This window comes from Syngnathus scovelli, chromosome 12 (genome assembly GCF_024217435.2).
Source record: "Syngnathus scovelli strain Florida chromosome 12, RoL_Ssco_1.2, whole genome shotgun sequence".
NCBI lineage: Eukaryota > Metazoa > Chordata > Actinopteri > Syngnathiformes > Syngnathidae > Syngnathus > Syngnathus scovelli.
The window spans coordinates 11066324-11084866 of NC_090858.1; the positions used below are offsets into that span (position 1 = coordinate 11066324).

At 45.9% G+C, this 18543-nt stretch overlaps 1 protein-coding gene across 1 annotated transcript in view; it reads left to right on the forward strand.

The window, feature by feature from the left end:
• Positions 1–16964, forward strand: part of LOC125978703 (protein bicaudal C homolog 1-A-like) — a 31599-nt gene extending 14635 nt beyond the window's left edge. The window contains exons 4-21 of the mRNA XM_049736288.2: positions 3027–3106; positions 3498–3656; positions 4291–4344; positions 6221–6397; positions 7664–7915; positions 9396–9527; positions 11429–11633; positions 12679–12840; positions 13198–13385; positions 13462–13603; positions 14865–15018; positions 15129–15288; positions 15359–15398; positions 15552–15706; positions 15792–15954; positions 16337–16500; positions 16584–16683; positions 16831–16964. Coding sequence (XP_049592245.1) covers positions 3027–3106; positions 3498–3656; positions 4291–4344; positions 6221–6397; positions 7664–7915; positions 9396–9527; positions 11429–11633; positions 12679–12840; positions 13198–13385; positions 13462–13603; positions 14865–15018; positions 15129–15288; positions 15359–15398; positions 15552–15706; positions 15792–15954; positions 16337–16500; positions 16584–16683; positions 16831–16958 — 2615 coding nt within the window. The 3' untranslated portion in view covers positions 16959–16964. The remainder of the gene's footprint in view (positions 1–3026; positions 3107–3497; positions 3657–4290; positions 4345–6220; positions 6398–7663; positions 7916–9395; positions 9528–11428; positions 11634–12678; positions 12841–13197; positions 13386–13461; positions 13604–14864; positions 15019–15128; positions 15289–15358; positions 15399–15551; positions 15707–15791; positions 15955–16336; positions 16501–16583; positions 16684–16830) is intronic.
• The last annotated feature ends 1579 nt before the right edge of the window (positions 16965–18543 follow it).

Genomic DNA, 18543 nt, shown 5'->3' on the forward strand with positions numbered 1-18543 from the left:
CGCCCGCCAGCGGAGATATTCGGCAAAATGACGCAAGTCGCCGTCATCAGCGTTGCGTGTGCTAAATCGACAACGTTTTCATCGTCGAGTGTTTTCCAGAGTAGCGTCATCATTTTTTTATTTTTTTTATCCCCTCCCAAAATATGTTGGACATTGTCTATCGGTTACGAGCACATGTGTTCCTGGAAGGAGACATGTGAGAAACTGACTAACCACACATTTTTAACAAGCAGCTCTCAAGGGCAGAATAAAGGGCTCGTGATCGCATCATCTGCTAGTTGAAAGAGAGCATCAGCAAAAAGAGGAGAAGTGTCCAATGAAAACAAATATTCTTAAAAAGAAAAAAACAGTAAAGCGTTTCTTAACGCAAAAGACCGTCATGGGATTTTGCACCAGAGGTGTAATCCATATCTTCTCATATCCATTAGTGTATTGCTTAATGTGTTTAGTGGCCCTATGTCAAGCAGAAAGCCCTTTTTTTTTTTTTTTTAAATAATGAATGCCAAGATTTCATATTCTCCTTCAGCTTGTAACAATTTGTAACAAGGCAACATGTTGACACAGACTTGCAAAACAAAAGCACTGCACTGCTTTGTTGAAATGAAAATGTGAATCATTTGTAGCCTGCAGGAACTTCATAAAGTGGTCACCTCAAAGTTGACAACAAAAACACACAAAACTGAGTTTAGCTCAGCACACCGTGTTTTACACTTTCTGTTTAGCAATAATAATAGTTACCATTTTATTTTTTTGTCTGACATTCATGAATAAAGAAAATAATACTCCCACCGTGGCGCAACCCTCCCTTTTCTAGATCCGTTGACCAGCATCGGTTCTAACACCGCACAATATTTACACCTTTCACCAAAATAAAGCCCATAGTTTGGTGCACTCGAAATCATGTTCTCTACCTTTGGTAAAACCAAATTTTTGCGTGTCACAAAAGGTTGTTCTGAGCAGTGTCTGACTGAGCGGATTCTCACCCATGACGTGCGGCAGCGTGTTATTTTTGCTCTTCCTATTCAAAAGGCAGCGAGACGCTTTTCCCGTAACTTTGCATCAGTGTCGTCTTTCACGCCGAGTCTGGAAAGACTTTTGAAGCCGGCGAGCCAGCGGCAGATGTTTGTCACGCAAGAGCGAAAGTTCTACTCCATCAAAATATGAGATGACCTGCTTGGTTTTATCACCTGCGGGCTGAGCAACTCCGCCACCTGCACGGCCACGATAAGGTTCCCCTCATCATGTGCGTGCGGGCGTCCACTGATTGAATGCTCCAAGGAATCGGGGAAAATAAACTCCCACAAAGTCTGCCCTCTGGATGTTTTGCTGGAGTCCATTCTTGATAAGGCTGAATGACATTTTATAATGTGTTCCAAAATGTTCTAATCTATTTTATCTTTTGAAATACAAATGCAATGGTAAACCATTTATTGACTGGGATACACAAAATAGTCAACTGAGAACCCTGGGAAGCATCTGATTTAAGCCACAGCTCACGCCCAGACGCTCACGCGTAGACTAACTGGCCACCTGAGGTGTTCAACAAGCTGACATTAAAATACAACTTAAATGTAACCTAAAACTTAATTAGTTTTGACACATTTGAGTCAGAATTGGCAATGCAGACTAGCAAATGCTGTAAACATTTTTGGAACACTCTCGATTGCTTCTTATGAAATTTGGGAATAACATGAAGACATATCTGTCGCTATAAAAGACAACGGCACTCACTTTCTGTTTCCAGTAGCAAGCTGTGGGTCAAAGAGGTTCTTTCTTTGTGTGACTGAAAACTCTCACCTTCTGCAGCCTGAAGCTCTGCTCTTATTTTTGTTTGTTTTTGTAGCTGTTGCGTGTGCCAAATTAAGCTGTTAGGTGCACATTTTTTAACCCCCCCCAAAAAAAGACTACGCCACACTTTGCTTAAAAAATGTGGGGGTGTTCTACATCACAACTGCGAGCCGACTAATCTATGCCAGATGTGCGCTGCAGGTTAGAGTGGGGACACTGGAAGCGCGCCCTCTAACGCTTGAATTGTGTATTACAAGAAGTTATTCCAAGTTTTGTAAAGCAGGAATGAGAAAGGTTTTTCTGCTTTTTTCATTTTTTTTCATCATGTTATTTTATAGCGCTCTGTTGTTTCCATACACTTCAAAATTCCGTCGTCATCACAAATTATTCTGCCCCGCCCAGGATTTTTCCCCCCCACCAGAAAAGTGTAAACATGCGCTCCAGAGGTCCACAAAATGTGGGGCGACGTTGAAACAATAAATGGGATTGAGCGAGGCTTCTCTGAAGGCCATACTGTAAATCTGAGATACTTCAAGTGCTGTGTGTGTATGTATAAGGGAAGGGAGGAGGGGGATTCCTGGAAGGGGGTCTTAACGGACTTCCTCCACTGTGTGTGTGTGTGTGTGTGTGTGTGTGTGTGCGTGCGTGTGTGTGTGTGAATGCGTGTGTGTGTGCGTGTGTGTGTGTTTGACTCCACAGGGGTCTCGAAAGATGTAAGCATTTGCGGCTATTGCTTTGTGTGCTTATGTGAACTAAAAGTGGTTCAGGGAAATATCATTTTAATACGTCTCAGTTTACAATGTCCAGTGTTGCAAAAAAGAAAAAAAGCTAAAATCAAACATTCTTTCCTATGTGTTGGTTGAGGATGGTGATAAGCACCACAGGATGTTTTGTGTCGTCTGTTTTGGCTAAAATGCGAAGCGCAAAGCAATAATACTCAGCCCATCCGTCCCGGAATGACGGCTGGATCGGCTGAGTGGAATTCCGCAGAGTCGTGGCTGACACCCTGCCGCAACCTCCCGACGTCACGCCCACTTTCTCGCATGCCGCCGCGGTTGCTCGCAGACTCAAAATTCGAGCGTGCTCTTATCAAAAGCTGCAATTACCCTGGCAGAGATTTTTGGCCTCGCTGTGATTTGTCGACGCTGGCAGACTGCTGAGACGCGCTCGACTCCAAACGGCCATGTTGTGTTGACGTTGTCACCTTTTGTCCTGACCTGCCCTCCTTCTCTCTGCAGATCCACACATCAAAGTGTGCGGCAAGAGAGAACACGTGAGGGACGCCAAAGAGAGAATTATGTCGGTGCTCGATACAAAGGTATAAAAAAGTGGTTTCTTTTCATTGATGTGATAATGGTGACATTACTGTAAGAGGTGGATGAAGCCGTGTAAATCCCCACTGAAGAAGTCCCAGGTACTAAATTCACCCCTCATCAGATATGCTGCTCTTCTGTTAGTGGCTTCATCGCCATGGCAACAGCACAATCGCATCACCTGGGCAACTGCGCTGTGGCACCCCCTGGGGGCAGCCAATAAAGCGTGCACTTTGCACAGCCAAACGGGATGACTTTTAATTCAGTGGTCACTTTATTAGGTACACCTGTTGTGTATTATGAGCACTGTGCCGGGCAGTCAGCCTCTCAAAGGGCGTTATGCAAGTTATTGTGAAAACACTCGCCATTGACGGCTGTACTTTTGGATGTCGCCAGAGTAACAGGGTGACGCTGAAGATGGACGTTTCGCACACGGAGCACTCGCACGTGATCGGCAAAGGCGGCAACAACATCAAGCGGGTGATGGAGGAGACGGGCTGCCACATCCACTTCCCCGACTCCAACAGGAACAACCAGGCGGAGAAAAGCAACCAGGTACATTCGTAGCGACGGATGGCCACCGCATTAAAAGTATTTACTTTTGATCAACCCAACCGCAACATGATTATGTTTGGACTTGGAAGTCATCGTGAAAAGGCTTGCTCAGCGCTTTTTTTTTTTTTTCCGCTGCCCGCATAATTATATGTTTTGGTCTTGGTCATTGACCTAAATTCCGTTACAGTATGTAGATATAAACAGCCAAATTTTTGTTCTTCTTAAAACCACGCATCTTCCCGATGAACACCGATGTCCAAGGTTAGTTAATGGCTTCCTCGTACTCACTCACAAACACAAATGGCCTCAATTCTAATGTAGCCTTTTCTTCCATTGCTAGCATAAAAAGCCTACAAAATGGTCTTCCTTTTCAATGCTTTTCTTTGCTGGTATCGTTAGAACTTTCAAACCGAGCCCTTCATTTTGCTGCCTTTGAAGGATTTCGATTGGTCTGATAAGGCTCGGAGGGGAATGAGGATAAGCGTAAAAAAATATATATACTAAGCTAATCCTTTTGTGTCCCAATTTGCATGATTGCTGGAGTGCGCTCTCGCAGCACTAAAATTAAGTCTGACTTCATCTGAGCTTGCTTTGGTCTCTGCCTCGTTTCCAATTTTTTGATTCTTCACGACAGGTGTCTATTGCGGGCCAGCCAGGAGGGGTGGAGGCAGCTCGAGTTAAAATCAGGGTAAGTTGGAACACTTCTTCATGCGTCAACACTTCCTGTATTGGCTACACTTATTAGTTCTGGAAACACTTCCAGAAATTTGATTTGAGGACGTCCATCTAGTATATATATTTTCTTTAAACTCACTCGGGTCAGAACGCTCTGAGCTAAGTGCTCGTTTTTGGTTTCACACATTCCAATTTCCTACTCGCACAGCTCAGGACTCTTTTCATCTGTTTTCTCTCAATTTCCCGCCATTCTGACTCGGCTCTTTTTTTTGTTTGTTTTAGAAGGAGACATTTGGTTTTTTTTTCTCCACAATTGTATGGCATGTGACATGCTTTTGTTAAAATATGGCAAGGACTCAATCATTTGAGTGCTATTCAAGTTTAACTTTTGTTACCATGACGACTGAGGCTCCGGAGTTGCCACATCCACTGATAACAAGTGTTTAAATTTTTATCTTTTTTTTTTTTTTTTTTTTTTTGGTGAAGTACATTGCGCTATCTGGGGTATGAAATGAATAAATCTGCTTTGACTTGCCTTAATCACCCACACGCACACACACACACACACACACACACACACACACACACACACACACACACACACACACACACACACACACACACACACACACAAGAAAATCCTACCTGAAGCTAATGTTGTTAGCTAAAACTGTTTTGCTATTTTGGTTTCACAGCAGGGACATCATACGTCATATGTTTTTCTGTTTTGGACTGTGCTAAAGTGCAGAAGGCCTCATTCCTTAAAAAAAAAAAAAAAAAAAAAAAATCATGTTCCGAAAGGTATGTCATGTGTCAGTCAACTTTTGAACGTGTTTCACCACGGTGATTGTGAACGGTACGCGCCGCACCAAAACTAACAAAGCTCTACATGCGCTGAGAGGTTTGAAGTGCGGCATATTTGTGCGCCGTCTGCTCAAACACGCCGAGCTTCATCTGGCCGTACCTCAGCGAGCTTAATGGCTGTTTGCATAAGTAACAAAAAGTCCCAAAAACTGTTCATCCAGAGAACAGCACGTCAGCAGAAGAGAGGCGAGGGAGGAGCTTTTTTTTTTTCTTTTTCAAAACATTCAAACATGCATTCAGACTGTCGCGTGTTGGACCATTTAAACCGTTTGCTGTCTTTTATACAATTGATAAGTGTGTTGTTGTGGTGGTGACTCGTCAGGGGGGCTTGCGTGCCAAACCTGAACGGACGTGATGAAAGTCAGCTTTACATTTCCCATCTTTTCCAACCAGCGCTTTCAACTTGTAACTGAACTCCACATACTGGTTTTAGAGTAAAGCTGAGGTCAGCTCCAACTTTAAAAGTCGTCCTTTTCTTCCTTGATTGCTCGAGTCCGGCCGTCCTTTCTTTTGTTCTGACCTAAATTTCTCGATTCCTCAGAGAGCAAGTGTGGAAGCGTGATACAAAACTAAAGCCAAGCACATATGGGACTGATCAGTGGAGGCATTTCTTTGGTCCAAGCATTTCATGCCGCTTGCCCTCGGCTGGAAGCCAAACCCGTCGTGGCGCGCTGCCCGACAGCCAGTGTTTGGACAACTCTGTCTGTGTGTGCGTGTCCATAGTCCGCACTTTCTGTGTGTGTAGCTGCATGCATAAGTTAACATGGAGTGAGGTCGCACCGTTCACCTTGTTGGACCGCTGATATTTTGCCACTGCTGCTGAGGTTACGATCAGTGATCAGAAACTCTTGTGGGAGAACCAACAGGCCCAATTCGTCACAACTCTAATATATATGTATACTTTTTCACAACCTAGAACAGTTGTCATGCCCGTAATTGGTCAAATAATAGAAAGGTGAGATGAAGTCAAAACCTGCCTCTGTATTTTCACTCAGTTTTCACAGATCTGTCATTACTCATTGCAGGAGCTGCTCCCTCTTGTGCTGTCTTTCGAGCTCCCGGCCATCATGCAGTCGGACCCGAGCTCGCCGAGTGTGCAGGCCATCTCGCAGACGTACAACCTCGTCGTGTCCTTCAAACCGCCCACGCGGCTCTACAGGGCCACCGGCGTGGTGCGCGGCTCTCAAAACAACGCCGTCAAGGTGAGGCATGACCGACATTTTGTGACGGGCTGGCTTGGTTTCATTTCAGTGGTGAACGGTCCAGAAATTAATTACACTCATAATCCAATACACTCATAATCCAAGTCACTCTATATCACAAAATCTGTTGTGGACCCCAAGCTACAACTCACTGACCCGCAAGGGTTAGGAGACCCACAGATTGAGAACCACTGATTTAAGGGATTTTCTCACTGTCTGCAGTGTGTCCTCTTTGCCCGTTTCCACGGCGAGCCGTAAATTTCTTAGCTGAGCCCACCAACACTGCCTTTTTTCCCGCACAAGCCGCTTCATTACTTCTCAGCACCCCGCAGCCAAGAGAGTGCTGAGAGATGTTTGGGTGGCGTGAACTCGGCTGCAGGGGCGGCGCAACTTTTTCGCTTAGCCTGCTCGTAGATGCGGCGAGAGAAGCGTCTCGCTCTCTCGCTCTGTCTCTCTCGCTCGCTCTGTCTCTCGTGCGTATACTTCTTCAACTGGCAAGCGATCCGACTCTCTCGAGGAGTTTTCCCGTCTCTCCTGCCAATAAATCATGCCCGGTAACTCCACAGCCGAGCTCGTGTTGCTTTGCGTTTCCAAGCCTCTGAGTATATTTTTTTGTCATTTGCGCCCGCACTTTTGCGTGAGTTCAATCAAGTGCGTATGTTTAGTAAATGTGTTACAAAGCGTCTCGGCGTATTTGCGGCTAGGTCAGAGCGGGTGAGGCAGCCGAACGAAGGCCGACCCGATTAGTGGAATGCGTGAGCACAGCCATTATGCGCTGCTTAGAGACCCCGGGAATACCTCGGAGGATTGCCAAAGCTGCCGCGGTGTGCGAGGATGCCCTCCCCCCTTTGCGCCATGGGCAAGGCATGCTTTACAAGGCCAAGTGATAGTTGGTCTCCTCAACTCGTTGACAGACGCATTTTCCAAAGACGTATTTTCTCAAGGATATGGGCTGTTTTACAATGTGCCGTGTGGATAAGCATCAAAACTGTTGGAAATGTGCTTTTAGTGTTAATTTTCCTGAAATAATCATTTTAGTCTTGAGATAATATTTATATATGTGGTAAAACAGTTTTTTGGTGAGTTTCTGCGCTCAACAATAACTAAGCTTGAACACAAGTACTTATAGCTGGCCACTCGTTAACGTTCATTAAAAAAATAAAAACAGACCTGTTCAATTGGACATAAGCATACCATAAAAGGGGGTTTCATTCATCCTGATTGTTATTTTACGAATGACAACATTGTCTTTATTTTCTTCCTCAGCGTGGCACAGCTCTGCTGCTGGAGCACCTGGCAGGCAGCTTGGTGAGCACCATCTCAGTGAGCACCCACCTGGACATCGCCCCCCAGCACCATCTCTTCATGAAAGGCCGCAACGGCAGCAACATCAAGCACATCGCCCAGAGGACAGGCGCCCAGATCCACTTCCCCGACCCCAACGCCCCCCAGAAGAAGTCCACCGTCTACATCCAGGGCACCATTGAGTCAGTGTGCCTCGCCCGTCAGTACCTCATGGTGCGTATCTCGCCACGCTTACCGGCAATGACTTCACATTGCCGCCGTTTGTTATTGCGGTCGCGCGCCGGCACGGTGAATCTACTCCGAGCGTATATTTGTGTGGTCGCCGTAATGGATGTCACAGTCGAACTCGCATCAGCTTGGTATGCGAGGGATGCGCGGGCTTCGGCACGTCAACCGCCGTGACCTTTTGGGGTTTTGGAAAGAACCTTTGCTTTTGGCAGCAACGGCCATTAAGCTGCCACATAGCTGCTAGTTAGACGCATTATCTCGACTGCCGCTAATGATGATGGTTTGCTCGAATTTCAGACTGCAATTCCCAGTTCATCTTTGGTTTGGGTTCGGAAGTGCTTTTAGGCTCTTTTTTTTGCGTCCTTGAACCAGACTGAACTATTTGGTTTATTTTTGCCAATTTCCAGAGAGAGGGTGCTGAAAGGCCACATTTTAGAATTCTAGTCATAAAATATTAAACTTTAAAGGGGGAAATAATGCGCTTAAATGAATACAATACAAAAGTCATTAATAAAAAATTCTTTGTTTTTGCTTCCATGTTGCAAATGAGAATCTCTTCTCCAACACCTTCCCTAGATTAATTAAGGTTGAATTTAAAATAATACTAATAATAACAAATATTACAGGGCTGGTGCAGACAACCCAACATAGGACCGATATTCTCCAGAGCTCTCTTTCTTTCTTTAGCCTCCAATTTGACGTGGACAACAGTTAACAGATACCAGAGCACTTGCGGTGACTGAACACGGCTTTCTCGTCTTTTGGAAAACTGGAGGAGCGGCAAGAAAAACAGCATCGCGTGTGGCTTGTAGGCTGAGGGAACCCAAAACAAAAAGCCTACGAGAAAGACAGAAATACCCAAAATAAAATGTCAAGTGGACGTCCGGAATGGGGAGTCCTGCCTGTCAGAGCGTACGTTGTGATTTGGCCCCTCGCGCGCACTTTTGATTACAGTTCCGACCCGAAGGTCGTCAGCAGCGCCGCTACTCTGCTGCTAATTACACCTACTCACAATGGGAACGCCGGCCGTGCGCCGCTTGGCCCCCAAAATATACGCATCTGTGGTTTTGTGGCGGTGATAATGTGAAGCATATTGCGCTTGGCCCAATTTCCCCAAACTCAAGATGCAAAAAAGTCCACTAGGGAGTCAGAGTATTTACTGGATTAGTTTGACCTCGTGATCATAGTAGCGAGGATTATACCCCCAAATATAATGTGGACAATAAACTCCCCACTCTTATCCGTCCGTCCGTCCGTCCGTCCGTCCGTCCATCCATCCATCCATCCATCCATCCATCCATCCATCCATCAAGCAAGCTAGCTAGCTATAGAGCTAGCTAGCTATTTAAAATAAATTAAATGTAGCCCTTGAGTACGTAAGTTTGCACATCCCTGGACGAGAGTTTGTGTGCAAACTTACTTAAATATTATTTTTTTTAGTTTTTTTGCTCCTTGTGCTTCTCAGGGCTGCCTGCCACTGGTGCTGATGTTCGACATAAAAGAGGATGTGGAGGTGGAGCCTCAGTGTATCACGGCCCTAATGGAGCAACTGGATGTCTTCATCAGTATCAAACCCAAGCCCAAGCAGCCCAGCAAGGTATGACAATAACAATCGCCCGTCTGTGCGCATTCTAAAGGAAAAAAATAAAACAGCATTCCATTTTGAGAAAAGCGCCTCGTGTCCTCCAACGCGAGCGAGGGCGGTGTCTCTCCGTCCGATTGTATTAAACAAACATATTGACAGGTCACATTTCACTATGCGAGCGACTTAAAACGGAAAAACCAGGAAGGGAAATCAAAGGGAACGCTGCCATGTTCACTCAGCGTCTGCCCCGGTGGGGAACCACAAGCTCTCCTCAAGCTGTGGGCAAAGGAAAGACGACCAGCCGGCTCCGATTTGTGTCTATTGAAAAAAGAATTGCAACCATTAGCATTAGACGACCTGTAAGATGTGCATAGGTTGTTAAATCTAAAATATAGTTGCGGTGTTAAGTTAGGTAGCTTAGGTAGTTAGGTAGCTTTGGTAGTTAGGTGTGTCAAGTTAGTAAGGTACCGTTACATATCCAATGTGCTGCCACGGTAACTTTGAAACGATAACTTGGTCCTTTACAGATTACTTGGTTTAGAAAGTAACTTAGTTACTTTACACCATCATGTGGGCAGAGTGCTTAACCCATCCTGACCTAGAATTTAAAGACCGTTCCATCACCCCCTCTCCTCACGACCCTCCTAAGAACCCTTCACTTAAATATGTTAACGAGGTGACAGAAGTCGGCCCATCAACTCTCAGCTCTTTGGCAGAGTCGTAAAAGAAAGACTTGGAGTCTGTTTCTAGAAAAAGGGCAAAATGCAAACATGATGTTTTTTTTTTTTTTTTGGCATTCATAATTGTGTGCCATCCAAGCAGGGCTAAGCTTGTGGCTTGCCTGGAAAAAACCCGATGAGCTGTCTGACCCGATTATTTCTCTACAAGTCATATTGGATTAATTTTCCCAATATTTGTGTTTAGTGGGAGTGCCTGGCTTGAAATTCTGTGCGTCTTTATGAAGATATTTGCGTAATTATTAACAGCAAAGAGAATACGTATTTCATCTCGACACGTCACCTTATGTAAAATGAAACATCTTCTCATGAACAGAAAAACAAAAAGAAAGACGTCTTCTGGTATCTGATTTGCTCATAACATGGAATGTGTGGTGGGGGCTGTGAAGTCAAAGCAAGTTTGCTTCACATCTGATCCACATTGCGTGTTTGGCAGCAGTTGGCCCGTTTAACATATTCCGTCTACACTTCCCGTACATTTCTGCCATAACTCGTCAGATCACCTTGTCATTAGTTGCGTTTTGCTATGATCCTTGTACATTTACAGAAATTCTGGCCCTCGATGAAACCTGGCTTCTTTACATCATCTATTGTTGTGGTTCCCTCTCACTCATTTATGTCCTCTAATGCTTTTTGCGATATATTTTCCAATCCTATCATCATCATCCTAAGCAGCTTTTGACGGTCACAGGACGGTCAACCTTTGCAAAACTGTTCAAATAGAAGGCAGCAATTTGCGGCATCGTTATTGCATGCTTTTCAACTACGTGTGATAATCGTCCCCACATGTTGCTCTCCGTACTGTAACTTTTTATTGTTGACTTTAATGGCTCCTAATGTGACGTCAAAGTTCGTAACAATATCTGTTTAATATTTCCAGCGTGCATCCAAGCGAGCGTAAAGTGTTGAAAAAAAAGTCAGCCGTCAAATGTTCCTCCCACACCGACGCTGTTTGTCATTCTAATCTCCTCTTAATTCCCTTCTTCCTTCCTTTCCATCTTGTTTGTCTCTCCCCCTCATCCTCCCTTTCACTCCCTATCTCCCAGTCCAACATTCCCGAACCCTCGCTCAGCCCCTCCCATGCTCCTCACGTGTCTCACACACACAGACGAATATTTAATAATTTCCTTTGCTCTCAATTGTATTGCGCAACCTTCATCTCGCTCTCTCTTTCAGTCTGTCATCGTGAAGAGCGTGGAGAGGAACGCCGTCAACATGTACGAAGCTCGAAAGTTCCTGCTGGGCCTGGAGAGCAACGGCGTGTCTTGCTCCTCGCCGTCGGTGGCCGTCAACCCGGCCCCTAACGGGCCCTCGCCGTCCCTCATCTGTCCCGTTGGCCTGGACATCTTGGCCTCAGCTGGTCTGGGGCTCAGCAACCTGGGTAATAACAATAAAACACTCAATAAAAATAATGAACGATACCACTCCAGTTGACATGTCATGATGTAAATAGAAAGTCAGTTAAACAACCACACATCTCAGCATTTCAGTCCACTAGCTTAATGCTAACGCTAAATATGATCTACAATGTGGTGCTACTTTATAACCCTCCAAGCAATAGTTTGACCACAAATTGTGCTCTCAGTATTCTGCAAAGAGTGGCTCATATTAGTGGAGTACTGATGAGCTGAGAGGAGCTGGGATGATTCAATGAACAGTGTTACTTTTGGCAAATTGCTGCTTGTTATTGTGTGTGTTGAGTCATGCACTCGTTTATCAAGTTAAAGTAAAGAATTGGCCGAATGATGTCTTAAATGTCTAGAAAACCTGAATTTTAAGGATGCCTTTTGTCATAAATTGTTAATTCTCATTTTTTTGCCGATTTAGAGTTATGCACAGCTACATTCGTAAAAACGAATAGAAACTTCCTAATGGACAGCGTGTTCCCTGTTTAAACTCAAGGAACGTACATTTTATGACCTCTCACTTCCTGCCAAATGGAAAGGAGGGAAAAGTAGATTTAATGTAAATAATCAGTGGCCATAAAATAATAATAGCATTCCGTATTCCTTTGCTGTCCAATTGGTTGGAAGTTGGTGGACAGGCCCACATCCTGGCCGTTAGTAATTGCTACATGCTTCTCTCGCTCAGATTACACAGCAGACTGCCAGGCGAGTCCCGTGCCTTCCTCCCGGAGCCAAAGTAGCCCCTTGTTAAAGCCGCAGACCCGCTTCTTTGTGTTTTCATACACGGCCTTTGGGGCAAAGCACTCAGCGGCATATTGTCTCAATAACAAGCTTTCATTGGCGATGCCCACCTTGTAGAGATGCGAGAAATTCCTTCTCACGCTTGCCTGCCGCCTTGATGGAATTCGCGTTCAATAGTAGGAAAAGCAAGATTATCTTTTGTGAGGCCTTGACAAAACGTGTGTTTAGTTCAATTTTGCTTTGTGCGGCCCGTCGCTGATTTGTCGGTTTTGTGCTCAGGCTTCCTGGGCGCGGCGGCGTCCCACTCGCTGGCCAACTCACTGGCCAACTCGGCCGCCCCCAACGCCGTCCTAAACACCTTAAACTCCTCCATGAGTACCCTGCAGACCCCCAGCACGCCTACGCCCTCGCTGTGGCCCAGCTCGCTCACCACTGCCCAAGGTGAGGAGAAGATGGAAACTGAAGCTTCAAATTTGCTTCATGAACTGTTTGTATTTTTTTGACTCCACTAGATGGCACTGCCGCTTTATAAAAAGAAGTTTCAGAAATTTCAAGTCAGAGGCTGCCATCTAACAGGCTCAATAAACACAAAAACTTCTTCTTGAAGCTTCATAGTTTTTGTTTTTGTATATCAAATTAGAGGACATTTCAGTTCATTGTTATTTCATTCAAAGGATTTTCTTTTTTATTTTCTTTCATTGAGCTTTACTCGTTTTGTTACGTAGTTTTGGTGAACTTGGCTCAGTTGAGACTTAGAAGAAAAATTGTGTAAATCCTGATGTTGCCTTCCGCTCCCAGCCTTCTCGTCCCAGTTGATGCTGCATCCGGCCACCCACGCCACGCTGAGCAGCATCCTGCTGTCGGGCGTGCAAGGCTACACACAGAACACCCCCTCCCCACCGCCGGGCCTGGCGCCCATCGACAAGCAGCCCAACGGTGTCCCCGACTGCGCCAAGGCAGCCTGCGCTCTCAACGGCCACGTTAAGGTCCCCCCTCGTTCCCCACCCCATCTTCTTTTTAAACGCCGTCACTGACTATATCCCCCGGCCGTCATCTACGCAGCATCCGTCTTCAGTCTACGGGAGGATAGCCACTGCGTCGCTTGCCGAAACGGTTTTGAGTCCGGCGCCTTGCGACTCCATCCAGGAGGCCGGCGGACACAATCCATCGGAGCCTCTGTCCAGCAAGTCTGGCACCGATGAAGGTACTCACTAAATGCAAAAGACAGTCCCGATGGTGATTCGGGAAAGTTCAAATGTCGGAGCCTGGCCAAATTGAACTGTCTTATAAAATAATTATTCACTGACACATCTACTCACCACTGTGATTTGTATAAATTAATTGATTGAACATCACTCCACACCCGACGATTTCACCATTGGTTTCACCTCATTTACAAATCCATACTCGGGATGTCACCTCCCTATCTCTCCTCCCTCCTGCACCGTCATCATTGTTCCCTCAATCTAAGGTCCCGTAATCTTATTAAATTCACCATAATCCAAAGTACGTACAGTTTTCGGTCGAAACGCCTTCCATTTCTCTGCAGCTTATGATTGGAATACCAACAAAATACCCTTAAATTCACTGTCATCACATCATTTACAGTTTTCAAACAAAAATTGCAACAAGTTTTAACCGACTCTTGCAGCTGTTAGTTTAAATATGCTGTTGTATTGTAGAGTTTTATTGTTCTTGGTTGTTGTTCTTTATTTTTGATTGTGTATTTATATACTAACCTTGTTTTATGTATTTATTTATTTTTTAGCACTCCATCCCCCAACCCCCTCAAAGAGCCATTGTTCTTTGGGTCAGGCTGCAGTTGTAAATAAGAACTTGTTCTTAATTGTTTGCCTAGGTAAATAAAGGTTAAATAAAAAATTATTGACGAGAAACATTGACACCAAACCACCTGTCAGTCCACAAGCAGGGTACAGTAAGTTGATTAACTTTATTATCAGACGTGACGACACTTTGTGTCCTCGTGAAGAATACATACTTGACAAGAACTTAATTCCCGGTGCAGTTGTTCACCTCACCGTGGCCGTTTATTCCACGCAAAAGAAGCCAGTTGAACTTGTACCCTCCTGACAGTTTTTCCCTTTAAATGGTTCTCTCTCACGCCTCTCCTCTTTCTGCCGTGTTTACCGAGGCTGTCCTCCCCGATGTGCCGCGTCACGGGCCGTTTTGCTCTCCTTTCCTTCCGTCCCTCCTCGCTTCCATCCTTCCATCGCCTCCTGGCCGTCTATTTGAACTGGCTCCGCTCACTTTTTCTTTGTGCAGGGTGGGCCGCTCCGACGCAATTCCCTCTCGAGCTCCATTAGATCGCCTGACATCGCATTATTGTTTTTGGGCCCTGCACAACTCGAATGCGTGTGGCGTCACACGTGAACTCGGGCGGCTGAAAGCCCGTTTACAGCTGCTTGTTTTTCACTTTTAGCGCCGTTTTTGTTTCTCTTTTCCAGGCTCGGACACCTTTGTGGAGGTGGGCATGCCGAGGAGCCCCTCGCATTCGGCCAGCGGCAGCGAGTTAAAGCAGATGCTGGCCTCGTGCAAGACGTCGTCAGGAAAACGGCAAGCAGTGGAACTGCTACAGGGCACCAAAAATTCTCACCTACAGTACGTCGCCAAATTTCGGGGCCTTTCTCTTGAAGCCTTTGCCAGATTTCACCTGAGCTTTGCTAGCTGAACAAACAAGATGTGACATTGATTTTTACGTTCCTGCGCAGTTCCGATTGTCTGCTGTCGGACGCTGAGTCCAGTTCGTCCGACAGTCCCGTTGCCGACAAGAGGGCGCCAGGCAGCGAGAGGGCGGCCGAGAGGGCGGCGCAGCAGAACGAGCGGGAGCGCATCCGCTTGGCTCCGCAGACCTCATTTGCTAACATGCAGGTGCGCGCAAACGTGGACAGACGAACGAACCAAACAAACACAAATCTTCCGATACTGTTTTTGTTCCCAGGCATTTGACTATGAACAGAAAAAGCTGCTGGCAACCAAAGGTGAGCTCACATTTGTCAAGGCTCCTGAAATGCAATGATAAAGATGTCTGTGATTGTATTAGCTAAACAGACCAAATTCTAAGGCGCAATATGGATGAGCGCGTGTGTTTTCATACGTAAACGGAAATGTGCTCACCTCACTTGTTCACACAGCTATGTTGAAGAAACCCGTGGTGACGGAGGTGCGGACCCCAACTAACACCTGGAGTGGTCTCGGTTTTTCCAAGTCCATGCCGGCCGAAACCATCAAGGAACTGAGGAGAGCCAATCACGTGCCCTACAAGCCCAGCATGAGCACCACCTTTGAGGTTAGAAGCCCCTCCCCCTTTTTTGGCCTCAATGTCTGTCCAGCTCCAATATCGACTCTTGATTTGGGTCAACTTTCTCCCTCAGGGTTCCCCGCTGTCTCTGTCCCGCGCCGGCAGCCGTGAGGGCGTGGCTAATGGCAGCGACTCGGACAACTGGCGAGAGAGGAACGGCGCGTCCAACGGGCTGCAGCCCCACGCCGACTTCCCTACCGCTGTCAGCAGCCCCAAGAGGAAGCAGAACAAATCGGGTCAGCGCGGTGTTTATGATGCACAGGCTCATTATGATTATTGCCTATAAAGTTAGGAAGGGGAAGGTCGGCCGGTGCTGTCGTACGCTACACAAAATCAAAATTTCTTCTCTCTCTTGAGCTCAAGTTGCCCTCGGGCGGCAGCTGCTCTCCATTCCGCATCATTACCCTTGGTGGCCGAGCCCAACTGTTGCCATGGCAATTGGCTTTCATGACGTTTTGGGGTGCAGCTTGATTTTTTTTTCTTTTTGTAAATGTCAAATATCAGCAAAGCTTTTCCCAGAGGGTTTCTCCTGTCTCGCAAGTCCATTTGAATTTACAGTCCAAATACCATTGCATTGTGTATCCTTATATTTGTTTTGTTTTTTCTTTTGCCGGACAGCGGCTGAGCATTACCTGAGCAGCAGCAACTACATGGACTGCATCTCGTCAGTGACGGGCAGCAACGGCTGCAGCCTCAATTCCTCCCTCAAAGGTTCGGACCTGCCCGAGCTCTTCAGCAAGCTGGGCCTGGGGAAGTACACGGATGTCTTTCAGCAGCAGGAGGTAAGCGGAGCAACCAGACGTATTTTCCAGCAAGTCAAGATTGGCAAAACGTGAACACAAAACGGTCGTGATGTTTCTTACAGATTGACCTCCAGACATTCCTGACTCTGACCGACCAGGACCTGAAGGAGTTGGGCATCACCACCTTTGGCGCCCGCAGGAAAATGCTGCTGGCCATCTCAGGTATTGCAAGACTGACAAATTCTGGTGGAAAGCTGCACCTAAACATTTTGACTTGACTTTGACCTTCCCAAAATTCTACCAAATTAGCGCGACAGAAACAAAAGTCAGTCGGTCGCCGAGTTCATCTTTGCGCCAATGTCGTTTCAGAACTGAACAAGAACCGGCGCAAGCTATTCGAGCCCCCCATCCGCTCATCCTTCCTGGAAGGTGGCGCCAGCGGTCGCCTCTCTCGTCAGTTCCATGCCGAGATGGCCAGCGTCAGCGGCCGGTGGTAGAGCCTCAGGGCATTCCTGAGGTCCAGCGTTTACTCCCTTTGAGTCGATGAAGCATTTGCGTGTTTCCAAGGCGACCCGAGTATTTCAAGGGAACAGGCAGAAGGATTCGTACAATCATTTTTACCCCACTGACGCCGCTGCAGCTCTGTCGGTGACATGCACTTTAATTTTACAAGACTTTTGCCTGTGAACTCCTTCATTGCTCAGATCTAAAGAAGAAGAAGAATTACTATGCATTGGACTTAAAAAGCACAGATGCCTTTTCTTTTTTTTTTGTGCCAAGCCAAATGTGTCAGCACTTAGCCGGCCGGCCTCGTTGGGGGTGGGAGGGTACGGCCAGACAAAGTGCAAAAGTAGGTCAGCGCCCCAAAGTGGACCGCTCGGTGGCGTGTACCAAAAAGGGAAGTGTTTAGATTGAGAAGGTCCCTCCCAAGTGCCTCTTGATGTTGTGCAGCTGTTGCGACATCTCGCCATCCTTTGCGTCCATGTACTCTGTAGACCAAATTTTGTACTCTTTTATGTTTTTATTTTTAACGACCATGTTAGGGGAACGGGGCGGGATGTATAATGTTAATCAGTTTACATGTCTATTTTCTTTTTATACATTACGGATGACCTAATATGATTATTTGCTATTCTTATTGTCATTTTATGTTTCTCAGTCTGCGGAGTGCTTCAATGGCCGCATCTCGTTTATAACACAGGCTTCTTTTTTTTTTTCTTCTTCTTTCCCCGCCGTCTGTTATCTGTCAGCGTCGGCCTCTCGCCGGCCTCAGAATCCCACAATGCACTCCTCTGCCTTCGGCGCGGAGCAAGAACCTCACCAAGGAACTTTTTGTAGCCTCAAGTGCCAGTTTTTTTTTCTTTTTTTTGGGCTTGAAGAAGGGACATTTTGCTCTGACTGCATCTCACAGGGAACATGAAAACTCATTTGAAGGAACGCAAAGAAACGCTCAAATGTCCCCCGGTCATATTTTGGGGTCGTCTTGATGCCCTTGAAAAGAGCGAGAGGATTAGATGTCATAATTCTCAAGATTTGAAGGCTGGAGTTGAAACCAAAGTGCAATTATGTGTCGTCATGTTAATATTTGACAGTATTACAAGTTGTTTTTTGTACATGTGTAACAAAGTGCCTTTGGAAGTTAAGCGTTAAGTCCAAAGCGTTGAAATCCTGACGGGAAAAACCAGCAGAAAACAAATTAGTGCCTTGCTCCGGTTTTATTTTTCCTTCAATTCAATTTTATCAACCACTTGGGCCTATTTAAGCCATGTGGTAGTTAGCAACACTACAGTGCAGTGAATCATTTTCTGAGTTTGCCGATGATATATGTATGTTGTTTTTTTTATATGGAATTCTTGAAAAATTGCAACGAGAAGATGGAGCTTTATCCCGAGGCACTACACGCAAAGTGTTTGCTTCTCGTCTTAACCGCTGAATGTTGTTGAAAAAAAAGAAGTGCTTTATCGAAGCTCTGAGCTTTTGATGTTTTTCAGCGAATCGTGAAGGACTTGAGGGACTTGTCCTGTCCAAGAAAAAAAAAAACGTTTACTTGCAACTCCTCACAATAAATTGCACAGCCTTCAG